This window comes from Molothrus ater, chromosome 15, assembly GCF_012460135.2.
Source record: "Molothrus ater isolate BHLD 08-10-18 breed brown headed cowbird chromosome 15, BPBGC_Mater_1.1, whole genome shotgun sequence".
Classification (NCBI taxonomy): Eukaryota; Metazoa; Chordata; class Aves; order Passeriformes; family Icteridae; genus Molothrus; species Molothrus ater.
This window is the reverse complement of record NC_050492.2, coordinates 7,458,559-7,477,069: the sequence shown is the minus strand read 5'-3', so window position 1 is coordinate 7,477,069 and position 18,511 is coordinate 7,458,559. Positions and strand designations below refer to the sequence as shown.

At 47.6% G+C, this 18,511-nt stretch overlaps 1 protein-coding gene and 1 long non-coding RNA gene across 2 annotated transcripts; one reads left to right on the top strand and one right to left on the bottom strand.

The window, feature by feature from the left end:
• Nucleotides 1–246: 246 nt before the first annotated feature.
• Nucleotides 247–1,124, bottom strand: LOC118692175 (uncharacterized). Its single transcript, XR_004981122.2, has 2 exons — nucleotides 834–1,124; nucleotides 247–557 (listed from the first exon to the last, which is right to left on the bottom strand). It is a non-coding gene; the product is annotated as an uncharacterized LOC118692175 (long non-coding RNA).
• A 205-nt stretch (nucleotides 1,125–1,329) lies between these two features.
• On the top strand, nucleotides 1,330–4,622 carry SOWAHA (sosondowah ankyrin repeat domain family member A). Its single transcript, XM_036391880.2, has one exon. It carries the CDS (start codon nucleotides 1,488–1,490, stop codon nucleotides 2,829–2,831), a length of 1,344 nt encoding a protein of 447 aa, XP_036247773.2. The 5' UTR covers nucleotides 1,330–1,487; the 3' UTR covers nucleotides 2,832–4,622.
• The last annotated feature ends 13,889 nt before the right edge of the window (nucleotides 4,623–18,511 follow it).

The window sequence follows — 18,511 nt, the reverse complement described above, 5'->3', positions numbered from 1 at the left end:
CAATACTGAGCCCTGGGGAGCCCCACTAGTGACCAGTCACCAACTTAATGTGGCACCACTCACCACCACTCTCTGGGCTCAGCCATCCTGGCCGTTTTTAACCCTTTAGAGAAGAGTGGGCTCCAAGCCATAGGCTGCCAGCATCTCCAGGAGAATGCTGTGGGAGGCAGTATTGAAGGCTTTGCTGAAGTCCAGGGAGACTAGATGCAGAGACTTCCCTACTAGGCAGTCACTTGGTCATAAAAGGACATTTACATTTGGTCATTTTATTAAGTAATTTTCTTAAGTTCTCAGACTGAAAACAACTCCAGATCTATTTACATTTTCTTACCCATCCTCATACAGTTACTTTTATGTCTTCAAATCACACTGACTGTTCATTCTGTTCTCAGTTTCTCCTGCTCTTCTCCCAGACAAACTGTTCAGGCATTGATTTAGTGATCTTAACTGCAGCATTCAGAGGAGAAAACAAGTTTGCAGGCTGAACATCCCTCCAAGAGGTCCTCAGTCCTCCTACTTTGCCTGGAGAAAAGCATTTTCCTGGGATTTATTTTCTCCTGTAGAGCAGAGAACAGTAATGGTAAATGCTTAGGCACAAGTAATTGATAAGACAGCAGAGGCAGCTTCTCTATAAAAAGAGAAGCTCTTTCTTCTCCTGGTGGACATGAACAGATGCAGTAAATGCTGTAAATATTTCATTGTTTAAAAAGACACATACATCCACATTGTAGATGCAATATAGGTAAAAGACACAGATAATAATATATGATTATGTATGTATATATGATAATATATAGTATCACATAGAGGTGAGTATATTTCCAAAGACTGACCCATCCACCCATCTTCTGGCAAATTTTGAGGCATCAGCCTCTCGCCCAGCAGGATCACAGGTCCCAACAGAACACCTGAGGCTTTTCTAGGAATGGAGACCAAACTCTGCAGAGTGATTTCTAACCAATGCTGCTCCACCTATTTGCTACCGAAAAAAACCCAAAAAACCAAACCAACCAACCAAACAAAAAAATCGTTTTAGGAAGCTAGAAGACGAGTAAATGATGAAGCGTTCGGTCCCGCCCGAGGAGTCTCCGTTACTCTCGTGCCGCACCCACTCTCGGGTTGGAGTCGGGTCGGGGTCGGGGTCGGGGTCGGGGCGGGTCGGGGCCGGGGCCGGGGCCGGGGCCGCGCTCGCCGCCGCCCGCCCGTGCCCCCGCACGGTGCCGCCGCTCCCACCGCCCGCCCGGGCCGGGCCCTCCCAGCAGCGCCGCCCCGCGGGCGGGGCGGGCCCGGGCCCGGGGCCGCTGCGCTCCGTGTGCGGGGCGGGGCGGGAGCCGGAGCACCTCCGTGGGAGCGGCCGCGGGACGCGCTGCCCGCAGCAGGTGCCGCCGGCCCGCCAGTCCGGCCACCCCCGCGGGCTCCCGGCATCCGAACCGCGCGGAGGCGGCGGGAGCGGAGGCGGCTCCGCCACCACCACCTGTGGCGGCGGGATGGCGGAGCTCGACATCAGCGCGGAGGCAGTGATGGGCTTCCTGAGGGAGCGCGGCGGGCGGGTGCGCAACACCGAGCTGGTGAGCGCCTTCCGGCCGCTGCTGGAGGCCGCCGGGGCCGGGGCCGGGGAGGTGGAGGGGCGGGCGGCGCGGCGGGAGCGGTTCAAGGCGGCGGTGAACGCCGTGGCCACGGTGAAGGAGATCGACGGCGTCAAGTTCGTGGTGCTGAAGCGGCAGCTCCGCGCTGCCCCGCCGGCGGGGGGCGATGCCGGCCCCCCTGTTCCCGTTGCCGTTCCCGACCCGATTCCCGTCCCTGACCCGGACCCCGCCGGGACGCCCCCCGAGGAGCCGCCGGGGCCGCGGGCCGTGGCCGAGCTGCGGGGCCTGTTCCAGGGCGGCGGCGGCGGGGTGCCCCTGCCCGGGGGCGCGGCGGGGGCCCGGCGGGAGCCGCCGCCCAAGCCCTGCATGTTGCCCGTGCGCTGCGTGCCGGCCCCCGCCGCCCAGGGCCCGCCCGAGCCGGCGGCCAGCCCGCTGTCCCCGCCGCCGCTGGACGAGGAGGCCGGGTCTCGCTCGCCCGGGCTGCGGAGGGGGCCCAAGAACCACCGGGCCAGCGAGGAGACCGTGGTGCCCCTGGAGCAGGCGGAGCACCAGTGGCTGGTGCTGGCGGCCGACGGGCAGTGGACGCAGCAGCTCCACGGGCTGCTGCTGGGCGACGCCAGCCTGGCGGCTCGCAGGGACTTCATCTCCGGCTTCACCGCCCTGCACTGGGCCGCCAAGAACGGCAACTGCGACATGGTGACCAACATCATCCGAGCGGCCGAGAAGGGCGGCTCCCGTGTCAACGTGGATGCCAGGTCTCATGGTGGCTACACGGCGCTGCACCTGGCTGCGATTCACGGCCAGGAGAAGATCATCAACATGCTCGTCTACAGCTACCATGCCAAGATTGACCTGAGGGACTACAGCGGGAAGAAGCCGCACCAGTACTTAAAGGAAGGGACATCCCTTACAATTAGGCGTTTGCTGGGGGACCCCAGCCTTTCCCAAAACATGGAACACTCCGTGCCCATCAAGAAATCTACAAAGCTTGCAGCTTCAATCTTGAGCTCCACTAGCACTTTCCTGGGAGTCATATCCGATGACATGGCCTTCTATGATCTCACCAAAGGTTTAAGGAAGCCCTCAACTTTAAACAAGCTTCTGACTGCCACTACGGGCCCGAGGAGGAAGCCAAAGATCAGAGGGGGCTTCCCTTCATATTCCTCCCTCTCTGAAGTAGCGGAGGAGGAGGAAGAGGTTGTTGTGAAACGCAGACCCGTTTCTGAGCTGTTCTTTGGCCACTAGCCTCTGCCTTACTGTGATCAGAATGGTTTAATAGCACGGCTGCTGTCTCAGCTTTCTCTTGCAGAAGCAGTTTGGATTTTTTCACTGTCTGTCTGTCTTTTTGGATTTTTAAATGAATCAGTGATAGAGTCTGCATCCAAAGCCCACAGCATGAAACCCAGCCCAGGTGCCTGTGGAAAGGAGCTGCCAGGAAGTGGTATCCATGCTGTATGTACCATCGTGCTGATCTGTTGGTGGAGACCACAAACTTTATACTTAATGGTTGAAAAACTGAAACAGTTTATATGTGTGTGGACAGGTCAAAATGCCTGAGGTACAGCCTTCTTGATCTGTGTTCTTCAGCTGAAGAGCAGAAGCAAGATGAAGGATTGCATATTTTACACTGTGAACAGCAAGCTGGTAGCTGGCTACTTTAACAAGGCTTGTTATCTAATGGGATTAAATTATCAGAGGAAAGATGCATAGTTTTCTATGATGTTTCTGATTATTTTGGTAGCAGAAGAAGGATATTTCTATTTACAAAAATTGTATACTTTTTCAAAACAAAGTTTCTCACTTTGAGAGCTTCTCACTCAGTATTTCATATCAGAAATACTAACATAACAATCTCAATTGTTGCCTGATGCATTTTATTAGATAAATTACTTAAAAAGATAGACCCTGACCTTCAACACTCATGTCACCATGGCTTGTCTACCTCAGTTTGAAAGCTTGGCTAGTGGTTGAAGATTTTCTCTCTTCCTGAAAGACTCTCCTGAAAGACCAGGTGGTACTTAACATGTCTTGATGATACTGTGAACATTTAAACTTCACTGTTGTTCAATCAACTTTAGCTGAATAAAGAGCTTTATTGATAGTTTGAAATTGAACTGAAAAATTGGGAATTGGATCTGTCAGAGTTTCTGAGTAGCCAGCTGGAAACAAAGTTAGGCTTGTATGTCTGATTATTTTTGTTTAAAACTTGGCCCATTTTGACCTATTTACAATAAATATTTATAAACATGGGGCTATATGTAATGTTAGGTGTTTCATGATAGGACCTCTGCATGACCTCTTGAAGCAGTGTTTATCTCAACAGAATCATTGACCTAAAATGAACTCTTCTTCTTCTTTTAAATGATAAACATAATTGTTCTATATATAGAACTACACATAGCTCAAAAAGCATGCTAAGTGCATGTTAGGTTTGCAGTAAGATTATTATTATTTTAATTACTGCTTGGTTAAAGTTAACACAAAGAGGCAGAGCTGTGAACAGAATTTGTCTGACTTCTGGAGCAAGTCTGCAAAACCAGCATGTTTTCTCTAAAACTGTGATAGAAACCTGTATCATTGAGAGGTCCTGAAGGTGAGAGCAGTGCTGCACTGGCTCTCTTTGGGTTTCTACACTGAAACACTAGTTTGCATGCTTTCCTTTCCTTCCAGGTCAGTGACTTCAGGAATGTTTTGGTTTTTTCTGCCTTGCATTAAACCCAGTACTTGTAATTGGTTCTAATTGGCTTGTCCTAAACACTCACAAGGAATGCTGCAAGACTGAAGATGGAGGCACTGCCCTCTTTCCTTCAGAACACTCTCCCTGAAGTTCCTGGAGTTGGTGACATTCGTTGGGAGTGTGATCAGAGGTTGCAGCAGCTCTGATGCACCTGTTCTAGGAAGAGACTGGATTATTCTGCACCGGTCTGCTTCTGGATTGAACTAATTAAGTTGTTAAGCAGAGGTTAATGATCAAGCACCTCATGACTTCTATATCTGGAATAGGGTTTAAAAAAATAAAATCCAATTTGCTCTCTAGCTGTTGGTAACCATTGACCAGCGTGGTCCTTTGAAGCTGTGATTTGTGCTGCACTCTGCCAGCTTGCAGAGTTCTGGGAAAAACAGGGCTCTGTTCTAAAGAGTCTTTCCATGTGTACAGACACAGAACATTTTTCTTTTTCTCCCCTGAAGCCATAGAAGTGTGTGTATACATTCAAGTTACCTCTGAGGCACTGACACTGCCTGGTGAACACGTTCTGTTTCTGTGGGAATTGCAAACACTGCAGTTTGGCTTGGCATTATTGAGAAGTTTGTTCAATAATTATGAGTATAGGCTTGATACCTGTTCAGACAACATTGCTGAACTTTAGTGCTCATTCGGAGTCAAGGCTGCATGAGCCAGAGGCAGGGTTCAAGGATGGAGTGTTTTGTGTTTAAAAACCCCACCTGACTAATCTGGAGAGCATGGTTGTGATTTCACCCCTGGGAAAGTAGGGAGAAGGTTTCATTGCTTCTCTATTGTTTTATCAAAGTCACACTTGAGATAAGACTTTATTGCAACACAACATGTATCACCAAGAAAATTCTGCATTACTCCTTCCTTAGAGGCATGGAAGCCATGAGCTGTTGTGATAGAAAATGGCCAGCAGCAAGAGCCCTCTAACAGCATTCCCCAGGGAGTGCTGGAGGCTTGGCAGGAGGCTGATGTCACAGAGCTGCTCACAAGGCCAGGTGCTGTGGGTGGGGTAGGCTGGGCCAGCCTCTGCCAGCAAGTTTGTGCAGTGACTCAGCTCATTCCTCCTCCTTGTTGAGCTGATGAAGGCAAAGATGGTATTTAGGGAGGCTGGGATGAGTACATGAAGTGCAGTACAGCTTCAGGTGCAGATGAGTACTGAGAGGTATTGAGAACACACTGTGTCATCTCACATGTATGTGTAGTGCCTTCAGTTTGAAGTAAAACCAGTCCATCAGCCTGGCTGTGTTTTGGGTTCCAATGTCACCCTTTAAACCGTGAGAAGGGACACTGTAGGGTGATGAGTGATCATGAGAGTGTTTTCCTGCAAAAGGCAGGACTGTTCTATGAATCTTGACTGATTCTCCCTAGCTCTCATTTTCAAGCCCAAATCTGTCTGGCTGAAGGCAGAGGGATTTTCACCCGAACAAATGACAGCTGTGAAGTTTATGCAGGATGTTTTCACAGGAACAGCTGAGAGGAGAACTGGGTTCCCTCAGCACACTGGGACGGGGGCTGTGCCACAGGCTGGGCAGGCAGCCTTTGAATCCCCAGTCCAGCCCCGAGCTGCCCAAGGCACCATCAAAGCTAAAAGCAGGAAAGATAAAAAACAAAAAACTTGAGCCCCCCCTGGCTCTGCTCCTGCCCCCTGGAGAGGGCTGAGTGGTGGGGAAGGCTGGAGGTGGAAGGCACACATTAGGCACAGGGGCAGGACTCAGCAGCTTGGTGGAATTTTGGCTTGGTTATTAGCCTGCCCTCTCAGCATGCCTCAGTTTTCCTGCTGTAAAATGTAGATAATCACCTTGGTCACTTCTTTAAAGTACACAGTCAGTACTGATATGCAAATTGAAATCAAGATAATGTTTTTAGGCCTGTGGGCAGCATGAGCAATGTCATTCCCCCACCCTGCGAATGTGCATACAGCGGAGCGCCTACACAAATGAAAACTAGCTCTGATTTTAGTTCAGCAGCACTAGGGATCAGGAAAGCTACTGTTTGCCTGACCCTGGCTCAGTCTGCCTGCTAAGGATAACTTGGTTTGTCTGTTCCTTGGCATTTTGTTCTGAGGAGTATCAGCTCAAAAACCTGCTCTGAAGAGCTCTGCAAACAAACCCTAAACCACAATTCTGCACAAAGGGACAGACTTTGTTCTCCTGGCTGTGGCTGTTTGAGCAGTGTGAGACAGTGTGGTTGTGGTCAGACTCACAGAGATTTTTGGCTGTCTCCATTCTCTTGTGAGTGCTGCACAGAAACGTGGACTATAAAAACCCAGGAGACGCCATTCCTTCACTGCAGAGGAGTCTCAATGAGATTTCAGCTTCATCACAAACCCCAGGTCCAATGGAAGAAGTCACAGTAATTCCAAAAGACCAATGGGAGCTGCAGCCACTGGCTGGAGGTAGAGGAAGCATTTCTAGACAGTCCCCTGATTGCCCATTGCTCATCTCTTGCTCCCTCTCTTCATGTTTCCACCATGACCTACATTCCTTGGATATACTTGCCTCCTGATTTGCATATTAATCTGAATAAAATTGCAGCATGGCAGTTTTTGCCCTTTCCAGTTGTTTGTACTATTGTGGGACTCCCCAAATTAAGAGGTTGTTAACAGGACTTGGCCAGCATGTAGCACTGGCACAAACAGTGTGGTGTTTGTTTGCTGAAGGGGGACAGCAGGGGCAGAGCAGGACAGACAGATCAAAAACTCTGTATCCTAATGAAGAATATTTCTATTCCAGCTTCAAGGTTTATTTCAGTAATTTATAAGACAAAGCAAGTCATTAAGCACATTGAGCCTTTATACTGTGTGTGTAACTTGGAACCACGCAAAATAGATCCATATTGTTAATATTAGCACAGCTTTAGTACATCTTCCCTTTCTGTGAAGAGAAAATAGAGATGTGCACAATAAAAATTATGCTGGCAGAGTTCAGCTTTCACTTTCTTGGTAGAACTTCTGCTCTGTGTTTGTCCCAGGTAGGGCATTACTTCTGTTCACCTGAAAGCATGAGTTCTTAGCCAAACACAAACCACCATTTCCCAAGAGGAAAATCATCCATTCCCATCCCTTGAGACCCTCCAGACAAGGAGAGAGACCCAGCTGAGAAGCACAGCAAGCATTGTGGAGTCACAGCTGACACAAACCAAATAATGTTCCTTTCCACTGAACAGAACCTGATACCCAAACACAAAAGCCCTTGATGGGAGGTATTGGGGTGCCAGGCCTTCCCTGGTGTCCTCACCCACAGGCTCCTGCATGAGGCAGACATTCACACCACTGAGATTCACCAATATGGTGACAATAACAAACTGCAGTGGTACAGACAGGCTTTCTCACCATGATTTTTGTGTTGCTTTTTCTTCCACCACTCTCCCATGGTAACTTTCCCCTTTGCAACAAAGAGCTGCAGCTTCACTCCAGGCTGGGATCAGCTCCAGACCAGACCTCTCTAACAGCCACTGTGACATCAGGTGACCCTGGGCTCAGCAGGGAGCAGCTGAAACCCCGATGGGGGTCCTGCAGGCACCAGCCATGCCATCAGGAGCTGTCACAGGGCAGGGGTCTCTGGAGAGATTGTTTCACAAGTGGTTCCCTTTTGAGGTAGTTTGGGATGTTCTTACTCTTCCGCCATGGGCTGAGCCCATTAGAAAGACCTCTGGGTCTTTATTCACATTTTTAGAAATGTCTCTTATTCTCTAAATAAAGACTATCAGTGCAGCCCACATTGTCTCTCTGTGGATTTATCTATGAGATGACTCAGCTTCGAGGCTCATGTGGTATTTTAGTCTCTGATAACCTTTAATGCCTCTCTCATTTAGCAGTGAAATTCAAGTGCTGCTTCTTGAGAGCCTTTTGTGAACCCCAGAGGTAGCATGATTCCTACAGGCTGATTATTCTTTAATGTCTATGTGGGCTCCCTCCAGGCACAGAACATTAGCTTTGCAATGCTGCTCTGAGTTTATTTTAAAAATTTATTCAGATGGTTGCCATGAATTCTCAAAGCAGAGAGAACATCCTTCTACTTATTAAATACAGCTCTCACAAGCACAAAACAGATCTTTTTGCAGAGTACATCTATCTAACAGAGAACTCCTGCAGTTCTCTGTTCTTTAATTAGTTTAATTTAATTTGTTCCATATGCAAAATGCTCCAGTGAAGAAAATGAGGCTGGGATTTAGAACAATATAATGAAAATCCTTCCATTTAGTGCCCAAAAGGCTGAAACAGCAGCTCCTGGTCCAGCAGTGACTCCCACACATTGCAGTGGATGTTAAATGCAGTTCTACAGGAGCGACTGTGTCTAACATGTCTCAGTCACTGCCAGGACTGCTCCCAGCCAGGCAGGATGCACTGCTGCTGTCACCTGGGCAGGATGCACTGCTGCTGCTGTCACCTGGGCAGGATGCACTGCTGCTGCTGTCAGCTGGGCGGGATGCACTGCTGCTGCTGTGAGCTGGGCAGGATGCACTGCTGCTGCTGTCAGCCGGGCAGGATGCACTGCTGCTGCTGTCAGCCGGGCAGGATGCACTGCTGCTGCTGTCACCTGGGCAGGATGCACTGCTGCTGCTGTCACCTGGGCGGGATGCACTGCTGCTCCCAGCCAGGCAGGATGCACTGCTGCTCCCAGCCGGGCAAGATGCACTGCTGCTGCTGTCACCTGGGCAGGATGCACTGCTGCTGCTGTCAGCCGGGCAGGATGCACTGCTGCTGCTGTCAGCTGGGCAGGATGCACTGCTGCTCCCAGCCGGGCAGGATGCACTGCTGCTGCTGTCAGCCGAGCAGGATGCAGTGCTGCTGCCTGTGCCCGCTCCCGCAGCGGCCCCACCGGCTCATGCTGTGCCTCGGGCAGTACCAGCCATCTTCTTAGCCCAAAATCCGGCCCACCTGCTTCGCCCAGCACGACAGGAGCTATTGCAGAGTCTCCCCCACGGCACTCGTGTGTGAGTGGCCAAGCGAGATGCAGAGATCGCTCCTGGAATCCCACAGCCTCCCACGCCGCACACCACGGGGAGATCCGGGCGCTTGCGTTTTGCCTCTTTCAGCTCTTTCTTCTCCTCAGCCCCGCTGTTCTGCACTCTCCTGGCTGCAGCTGTCATTAATTCATGGAGACAGCTCCCCGCAGGGCTCCGATTACAATTCTCCATGGAGCTGGGCTCACATTATGCGCTACCTGGGAAAGGATCAGGCTGGCAGGCAGCAGCAGGAGACTCCCAAGGCTGGGCGGTGGCGGGGATTTCCTGCCTGCTCTCCTGGAGGGTCAGGTACCAGGGAACTTCTTCATTCTTTGCATTCCCCCCACTCACACAACCTGCCTTCGTTTACATAAGAAGTCTCCCGGCACGGAGGCGTTGCCAAGGTGCAGAAGTCTCTTGCAGCTGAGACTCTCCAGGGCTCCAGTCAGAGGTAACTCAGTGCCCTTGCTGCAAGCACTGCACAGGGTTTTGTTTCCATAATCCCTGTAGATCTTCCCCAAAAACCTCCAGTTACTGCTATTGAGAGTTCAAGCCTTGATTTTGTCTTCTGATGGTAAAGGGTCAGAAAAAACTGTGTGGAGCAGTGTGGGGTCACAGTGCTGTAAAATGAAGATGCTCTGCGTTTCTGGCCATCTTGCCTTCTACTGCATGAGTTGAGGTGGGGAAAAAGCCGCCATGTGTTGGTATGGGGATGTAACTAGTGCTCTAAATACCAAACTTCATACCATGTGTTGGTATGGGGATGTAACTAGTGCTCTAAATACCAAACTTTCAGCAAAAGGCAATAGGATTCAAGAGCATGTGCTCTTGGCTTCAGTCTGTACTTTCAGAGGCCACAGCTGACCAGAGCAGAAAGGGGCACTTACCATGACTGAGTATGCTAGTGTGCCAGGAATGCTGCACATGGCTGAAGTCCAGATGAACTTTCACCATTACCTTCCTAATAAATTTCTAACAAATGATCAGTATCAAAACTGAGACCCACCTGACAATCCAGACCTGCTGGTGCTTTGAAAGTGGGTCTCTACTTGCCTGCAGAGAGGTTCTGATGCTGTCACTGTGTCCATTTTTCACTTTGCCTGGAATTTAAAGTCCAACACTGTACCAAGGAGCCCTTTTTTTTTTTAACCGAGTCAAAGTTATTTTTAATTATTGCTCTTTGAAGCATACATGTGAGTGCCAGTCGTGGAATGGGTAGCAATTGCCCTCCCCATGGCACAATGACCTAAAAAGATAAGCTAAACAGGGCAGACCCATTTTTCCCCTTAAAAGCAAGCATTAGCTTCAATTACAAAACACTTATTTGCAATCAGGTGTTTTTCCCTCAACTAGAATAATAAGAATAAAGTGCACCTTCAAGTCAGGCTTCTCAAATCATGTAAACAGCTCATTTAACATTGCTTGTATTTTATAAATTCTCCACTGACTCCATTAACATCGCTTCTGTTATTTTAAAGACCATTTTCAAAAGCCAGCTATCTGATTTATGTATTAAAAGCCTGTGTTTGTGGCCTTCTGAGAACCACTGTGCAGATTACTCACAGGCTCTACAGTGTCTGGCCATTTTCCCTCAGGTATTCAGACAAACACACTTGGCAGCTTGGTCACTGTGCTCCCAGAGTTCTTGTGCCCAGTGACATACAATTCCAGAAGAGATTCCCCAGGAGCAGGACAGCTTCTCTCAGGGGTGGGGATACTTCTGTAGCCAGGACACACAGCACTAGTAAAACACTTCTTGGTAAAGCCCAGCATCATGGCACAATGAACATCTGTTTTGGCTGTGGAAGAAACCTGAGTTTAATTAGTGGCTGCCTTATTCATGGTCTAGGTATGTAGTTTAGGCTGAATATTGTTCTCACTGAATTCTTGCAAACAAAACACAGTGAGATTTTAAATACAGCAACATCACTGGTTTGACTCAATGCAAACATTGGCTTAAAACAGTTTTGCCAAGGGATTTATATAAAGTGTCACTGAAACTGAATAATCTCTTCTGGTGATTCCTCCTGGCACAGTCTGCAGCAGAACTTTTCCCCACATGTTCAGGCTTTTTGTGCATGCTGACAATTGAAAACTACCTAAAAACAATGCCCTGAAGGTGCTGCTTGAAAAATAAATTCTTCAAAAGCACAGCAAGGACTTTGCAAATGACTGTGCAGGAATAAGACCAGAGTTTGTGATTCACAAAACTGTTCATTTAAACTGTCTACATCACTGATTGGCTCTTTGATGTCAGTGAAGATCACCCTTTTTCTGACCTTCTCTGAGCAGCCTACCAGGATTACACAGAGCCAGGAAAGACTCATGGGTGACAACTGCCAAGAAAGGAAGTAATTATTTTCTTTCATTACAGTGTATTTTTACTGTGTCACACATATAAACAGTAGAAATGAGTGCAGGAGTTTCACTGAAATGGTCCATAACATTTCCTATGGCTTTGTGCAATCACCAATTCAAATCTGAACACCCACATAATTTTTCATCTCAAACACTCAGCCCACCCACAAGAGGCAAATATTTGTATGGTTCTTTTATTGAGATGATATCAATCTGGAAACAGATGGACAGACAAGAGGAAGGGGAAATGCATATTCCGTTAATAGGAGCAGTGAATCCTATCAGTCATGTCCACAAGGCAGTTTGTTACACACTGTGAGGTGCTGTCAGCTGGCCTGTCCAAGTGGAGGGCATGTCCAGAGTGTGCCTGGAGCATCCCAGAGCATCTGAACACTTGTCAATGCTGTGGCACAAACAGAAGAATCCGCCAAATTGAGCCCTGTGATGAGAGTACCTGTGGATTTCCAGGGAAACATCACATATGACATATAAAAATGTCTGGCCTGGTGGTGGGTGTTAGATGGGGATGCTTTGCTTGAGATTTTCTAATTGTTCTTCAAAAAATTTAATCTGCTCCTCGAGGTCCTTCTGTTCAATCAGCAAGGAGGTCTTGACTTGAACAAAGTGCTGATAGTCCTGGAGCTGCTGCTCTGTCAGGTATTTGGCAAGGATTCCAGAGACCACACGTTCTCTCCTGTCCAGATTCTCCTTCAGGTCCTTTGCATCTTCCCGCTGGCGAGACAAGAGCTTGTGCCGTTCATTCAGCGATTGCTAATGGAATAAAAAACAAAGCAGCAACCATGAGAACCCATCATTCCTGGCAGGCTCTGCTTCTTCATTTGGAAGCCACAGTCGATTTAACTTAATTACTTCCTCTTGTGGGCTTTGCGTTCCACCTGAGTTTTTTCTCAATTCAGTTACTCATTCTTGTGGCTTGTAAGGTAAAGACACAGTAAATGCCATCAAAGCTCACTTCTCCTATGCTGCCCTCATGAAAAAAATCAATATACTTAACATTCTGGTCCTTTGAAAGTATCCTGTAACAATCTTCAGTCAATTAGAAGCTCTTTAAGGTATGTATCTTTGTGTTTTGTGTGTTACATGTGGCCTGAGTGCCACTATCATATTAAAAAGGTAGAGTGGCTTCTATTAAAAGGTCTGCGTTGATGCCAAGATGATTTTTTGCCTTTTCTTTTATATACCTTTTATATATCCTCAGTACTCTTAGCATGCATACTTGTAATTCCTTAAATCTGATAATTTAGCATAGTCCTGGTATTCTGGGGGGTATAGAATCTAAGAAAATAAAGATAGTGCAGAAGGTAATCTCACCCCTGAGGAGTTGCAGCTATACTAATTAACAAAGATTAGGAACAGGCCTGCCCTTAACAGGCCACAGCTGTGTCCAATAAAGATGAGTGCTATAAAAGAGTGTGTTAGCTGGGTGAGGAGTTGGAGTTTGTTGGCTGTGCTATAAAGAAGGTGAGCACTGTGAGGAGCTGCTCATAAGAAATCACCAAGAAGGTATGGGAGCATTGCAATAAGATGACAAGGGGCCTGGACAGGTCGTGCTTAATTGGACTTCTCTGTCTTGGGCACCTACTGGGGTCAGGGAGACCCCGAAACACCGGAGTTGCCTCAGTTACACCTGGAAATAAGTGAAGTGAACAAATCCAGCAGCTCTGTTGTCTCTCACCTTCTCCTCAGGCTCCATGTTTCCATCCATCCTGCTGAGGGCATTCTGCACCCGGGCCAGGCGGCTGGACAGGCAGAGCAGGAGGCTCAGCACCTTCTCCAGGTCCCCGATGAACATCATGTAGCGCTCAAACTCCTGGGGCTTGCACAGGTCCCTCACCAGCACCTCCAGCTCCTCGCCCCACTTGGCACATTCCCTGACTTCCAGGAGAACCAGCTCCTGTTCTTCCCACAGCGCCTGCAGCCTGGATTGGAGACTGGCCATGAGTTCCAGCTGCAAAGAGAAAAAATAAAAAATCACAGGAACCGTTACTGCCAAAGAGAATCCGTATCAGTTCTAGAGAATGGATTTTCTTCACGTTGTCTTGGCCAAATTTTTGACTTTTAAAATAATTTTAAGCTACAGGAAAGAAAAAAGGGGAAAAAAAAAAGCAGTAGTGTTTTCTAACCTGTACTTAATTCTCAAAGTCTGGAAAGCAAATTACTGGTAATCACCCTAGCTGCTGATATATTCTCTGGCTCAGAGAGCTTCCAATCAGTCAGGAGGGAACTGCAATAAAGATTACACCATGATTACACAGAGTTGTTCTAGGATGTGAGCATGAAGTCCCAGCTCTGTACCAAGCTTTGGAAGAATTGATTGGAATTTCACTTATCATATGCACAAAAAAAAGTCAGTGCCATGGGCAATTCAAGCAGGCCATGGTGCCTGGGTAGAAAAGTAATCACAGGAGGCTGTTTCATAGGGAAATTATATGGAAAAAGGCCTCAAGACTTGAGTGGGAGCATGCCATCAGTTCTTTAGAAGTTGGACAGTGCCACCATGAACAGCAGCAGCAGTAGGACAGCAGGAGGAGCCTCAGGAAGGCAGATTGTCATTACCTGAGATGGGCATGGCCGGGGAAAAGCCCACCTAACTATGCAAAGCTACATAATCACCCTTTCAAGCTCCAGGCTTCTGTCACTGTCCAGCTGTGCCCCCCTTCTCTGCATGTATGGAATTAATCAAACACTGGAATGTGCAGAAACTGCTGCCAGCTCTCAGAGTAAAGAATATTTCTTATTTAGGCTGCCAGTTCTAATTTATTTTACAGATTTTGAGATTAGAATTGAGTGTTAAATTGGGAGTTTGCTGCTGCTGCACTGGAGCTGGCTGTGCAAGGAAACCTTTAATGATGATAGGTGAGAGATCTGAGTCAAATCAGGCAGGATTTAAAGACCACCAACTATGATCAATATGCCAGGACTTCACCTACTGGCAAAAATTGATTCAAAGTTACCTATGAAATGTTATTGGGATAAAAATATCCATAGCAATAATGAGATTGATGAGAATTTCTTTGTCATGATGGAAATACAGTGGTTCCTGTGAAGGTCATTTACATACTTTCTTAGATGTGATGTCATCTAGCTCGTTTGTGCTGTCTCTGTTCCTCTTCAGGACTTGGTTTCTCATAGAGGCAGGATATTTGCTCCTTTGCTTGGTTTCATGTTCAGATTTTGGACATTCTTCTGGTCCATCTCCATGACTTTTCCTGCTATTGGAACAGAAAATAAATACCCAAAGCAAACACTTACACTTTTCTTCACTAACACTGAATTAATGGTTATATCCATCTTGACTTCAGGATCACTCTCCTCTCTTCTCACCACAGGAGATCTTCCAAGTTTTTAGAAGATATAGAGCAAAAGATTTGCAGCCTAGGTCTGTCAGAGTCCCTTTAATAAGGAACCACTGAACCTCTTTTCTTCCATTATATACCCTTAGCCTCAGACATTTCTTGGTTGTAAATCAGAAAGCAATATGTTTTTCTAACTAAACAAAAATGAAACAATGTGCTCAAGTTCATCTTACTACTCTCATACTAGTATGGATAGTATCTGTACATTAAAATAGACCAAAGTGCTGGATAATTGGCTTTGTCTACTTACTCGTTCTCCTGCACATGCTGTGCCTTTCCCCTTTTCCTGCAGGATTTATCCAGCATGGAAATGTTAACAGGAAACAAGCCCTCCATCAGGTCCAAGGCAGTTTTTCTAAGAGGATGAGGCATGAGAATGTCCTCCAGAGACCTGTCTTTGGCAATGATCTCCAGAGCAAGCTCCTGGTACCGCTGGTCCTGGGGAGGCAGCAGCCTCCTTTGGGGCAGGTGTGTGTCCCTCTCCAGGGGACCATCATTGTGGTTGCTGTGCAAGGATGTTTCCTGGGCAAGGAGACCTTTGGCTGGATGTTTGTGTCCTTGGTGAGGCTGAGCTGATGCTGTGTGCTGATGCATTCCCTGCTCTGGAGAAGTTGCAGGCTGCTGCTGCTGCTTGGGTGCAGCATTCCCACCCAGAGACTGAGTTCTGCATTCCTCCTCCACTCCAGCACTCTCCTCGCTTCCACCTCTTGGGACAGGAACGGGGGTTTCAGGAGTCTGCTCCTTTTTATCCTGACCATGTCCAGTTATGTCCTTATGTTCATGATTCTTGGGTCCATCTTTCTCAGAGTCGTGGACACTGTAAGGAAGAAGACAGTTCCTTTTATTTGAGACATTCCCTCTTGTAACAGATTTTTTGCAGACTGTTTAAGAGCTACGATCAGATGTTTCTGATGGTATGGTTTTGTCTGGAACTTTCAGTTACTTTTATGCTAACCTGCTAAACTATGAAATTGAAGAAAAAATCAATTTCTTTTTTTCCATAAGCCATTCAAGTCTCCAGAAACCACTGGAATATTTTTGAAAGAGTGGAATTTTTTTTACTACAAAAGCGTCAACATCACTGCCTTGCTGAGACAGAGTTCAGATGTTTATCTCCCTCGATGCTCCTCAAACTAGCAAAGAAAATATGCAGACTTAAACCGCAAACTTCCTAATTAGTGATGTGTAAATGGCACAGTTTTTTTTTCCTTTGACAAAACACACCAGAATCCCCTATTGCAGCAGTCCTGATCACACAGATTCTCCAGGACTGGGCATCTCCGTTGGAAATGCTGTTTTCTCCAGGCTCGGAGGAGGGAGCTGTGATCCCAGAGATCTGATGGAGCAGGGACAGCTGCTCAGGGCTGGCACTTCCCGCGGTGGCAACGATTTTAAAGGCTGACCCAGAGAGCAGCGGGGGGAATATTCCCTTATGGACAACGAAGGGTCCCGAGAGAGAAGGCGGGAGCAGCGCTGGGGTCCCACCCTTGGGCCATGGCTGTGCCCAGCGCAGCCCCGCAGCCTCACCTGGAGGTGCCGGGGCAGCTCCCACGGCGCGGGCACGGTGCTGCTGCACCTCTGGCACATCTGCACGGGTCCTGGAAGGGAAAACAGCACACTGGGGCAGCCAGCACTGCAGGCGAGGCAGCTGCTTAATTTTGCTCCCATGTTTGTTATTCCCACAAAGGGGAGCTGATGGTAGAGCTCCAAGTACACTCACTGAGGTTTGTGCTTTTCATTTGTTTCGTTTGTTTTTTGGGTGTTTTTTTGTTTGGTTGGTTGTTTTTTTTTTTTTTCCCGAAGAGGAAAGGTTTGGGTTTTGTTCCTTTTTTTTTTTTTTTAATCTTTGGGGGTATTTTTGTCTACGTCTTTTTTATTAATTAAATTGCTATTACGCTCTTCCTAGGTAGCATCAATTTTTTTCCCCGAGAAAACCAAAAAACAGCTGTCAACAAGATACCTCTACTGTCATAACAATTCAGAAATTCAGCATTGGTGGAAGTTTGTCTGTCTCTTCAGTAGGATAATTTTAGTATTAGTAAATTTTAGGATAATTAGTATTAATTATTTATTTTTTGGCCTTTATTTTCTTTATTCTCCTCAACAATATTGACAGCTACTGTCTTTCAAATTCAGAAGCCAAAAAATGTTGGTCATTTATAATTCTCTCTGTAATGACCTTTTTTTGGGATAGGGCTCTGATTTTGTTGCTGTCATTAACCATAAAGACTACTGGAGCACAAACAGCCTCATCCAGCATACAGCACATGTTCTCTGCAAAGGCATCTTCAAGTGCCAGAGTCCCTCTTGAGTTTCTTTATGCCCCCTGCAGGTACTGGTGTCTTACCTGTGTGGAAGAAGGAGTGGATTTTGGTCTCTCAGGAGCTCTCCCAGCTGCAGAACCCCCTGCCTGTGGGAGACTTTCAGCAGATGGACACTTGCTGGTACAGCTCCTGTCCCCTTGGCTGGGATCATACCTGCTGCTTATGTTCAGTGGGGGAGCAAAAGGCAAAGGAGGAAAAACATCTGGTGATTTCTGTTCAGAGACAGGTTGGCAGAAAACTTCATCATTTTGCATCTTCCTGCTTCCATTTGGGTTGGAAATCTGGCCAGGAGGACCTTTGGGATTTGACAGCCTCTCCTGCAGGGGTGGTTTATGCAGTGGGAGGTGTTGTGACCCCCCTGGTCTTTGACTGATCTTTCGTTCCATGTATCTGATCAGTGCACTGTGCTGGATTTGTTTCAGCTCTGTCCTGGAGACACCTGAACTGGAAAATGCCTTTCCTCTGTTCTCCAGATCCCTTCTCCTGGATGCCACTGCACCCTGCTCAGTGGTTTCATCCCTAACTTGACTCCATGATACCTCCTTATCCATTAGGTGATTGAGCTTCTCAGGCTCAGAGTAGCACAGTTTCTTTTGCTCTTGGGTTACCCTTTTCCTTCCCCCTGCTTGACCTTTTTGTGGCCTCCTTATTTCTTCATTTCTATTGAAACTTTCCAAGGATTCTAGATGGGAGGGGGAGCAAGGAACAGGTTTGGCATCCTCACTTGCACTGGATAATGAGAAAGACCGAAGGTGTTCAACTGATGGCCTTTTAGAGGATTTCTGTCTCAGTCTGACAGGCAAACTCATCTGTAAGTCTTTTCTTTTAAAGGAGGTTTCTTTGAGAACTTTTTTCTGAGCCACTTTAAGTTTCTCTATGTAGTCATTCTGGAAACTCTCTTCTGTGAATGAGGCAGGACTCCTCAAAATGAGATCTTTGCTCTGAAGCTGGAGATCATCGGCACTGCGCTGATGGTGGTGGCTGCTCCTCTGGGGCTGATGGCCTTCTCTTTGTATCTCTACACACTGTGCTGAGGGAGCATAGCTGCTTGATGGAATTTCCTTTGGTGAGCTCCTTGAGTCCTTGCTGGGGTGCAGGAAACTGGTGGTTTTCCCTGCAGACAGATAGTAAAGCATGGGAGTTGCCTGCCTGGTGATTTGCTCCCCAGCATGGTCCTCCCGAAGC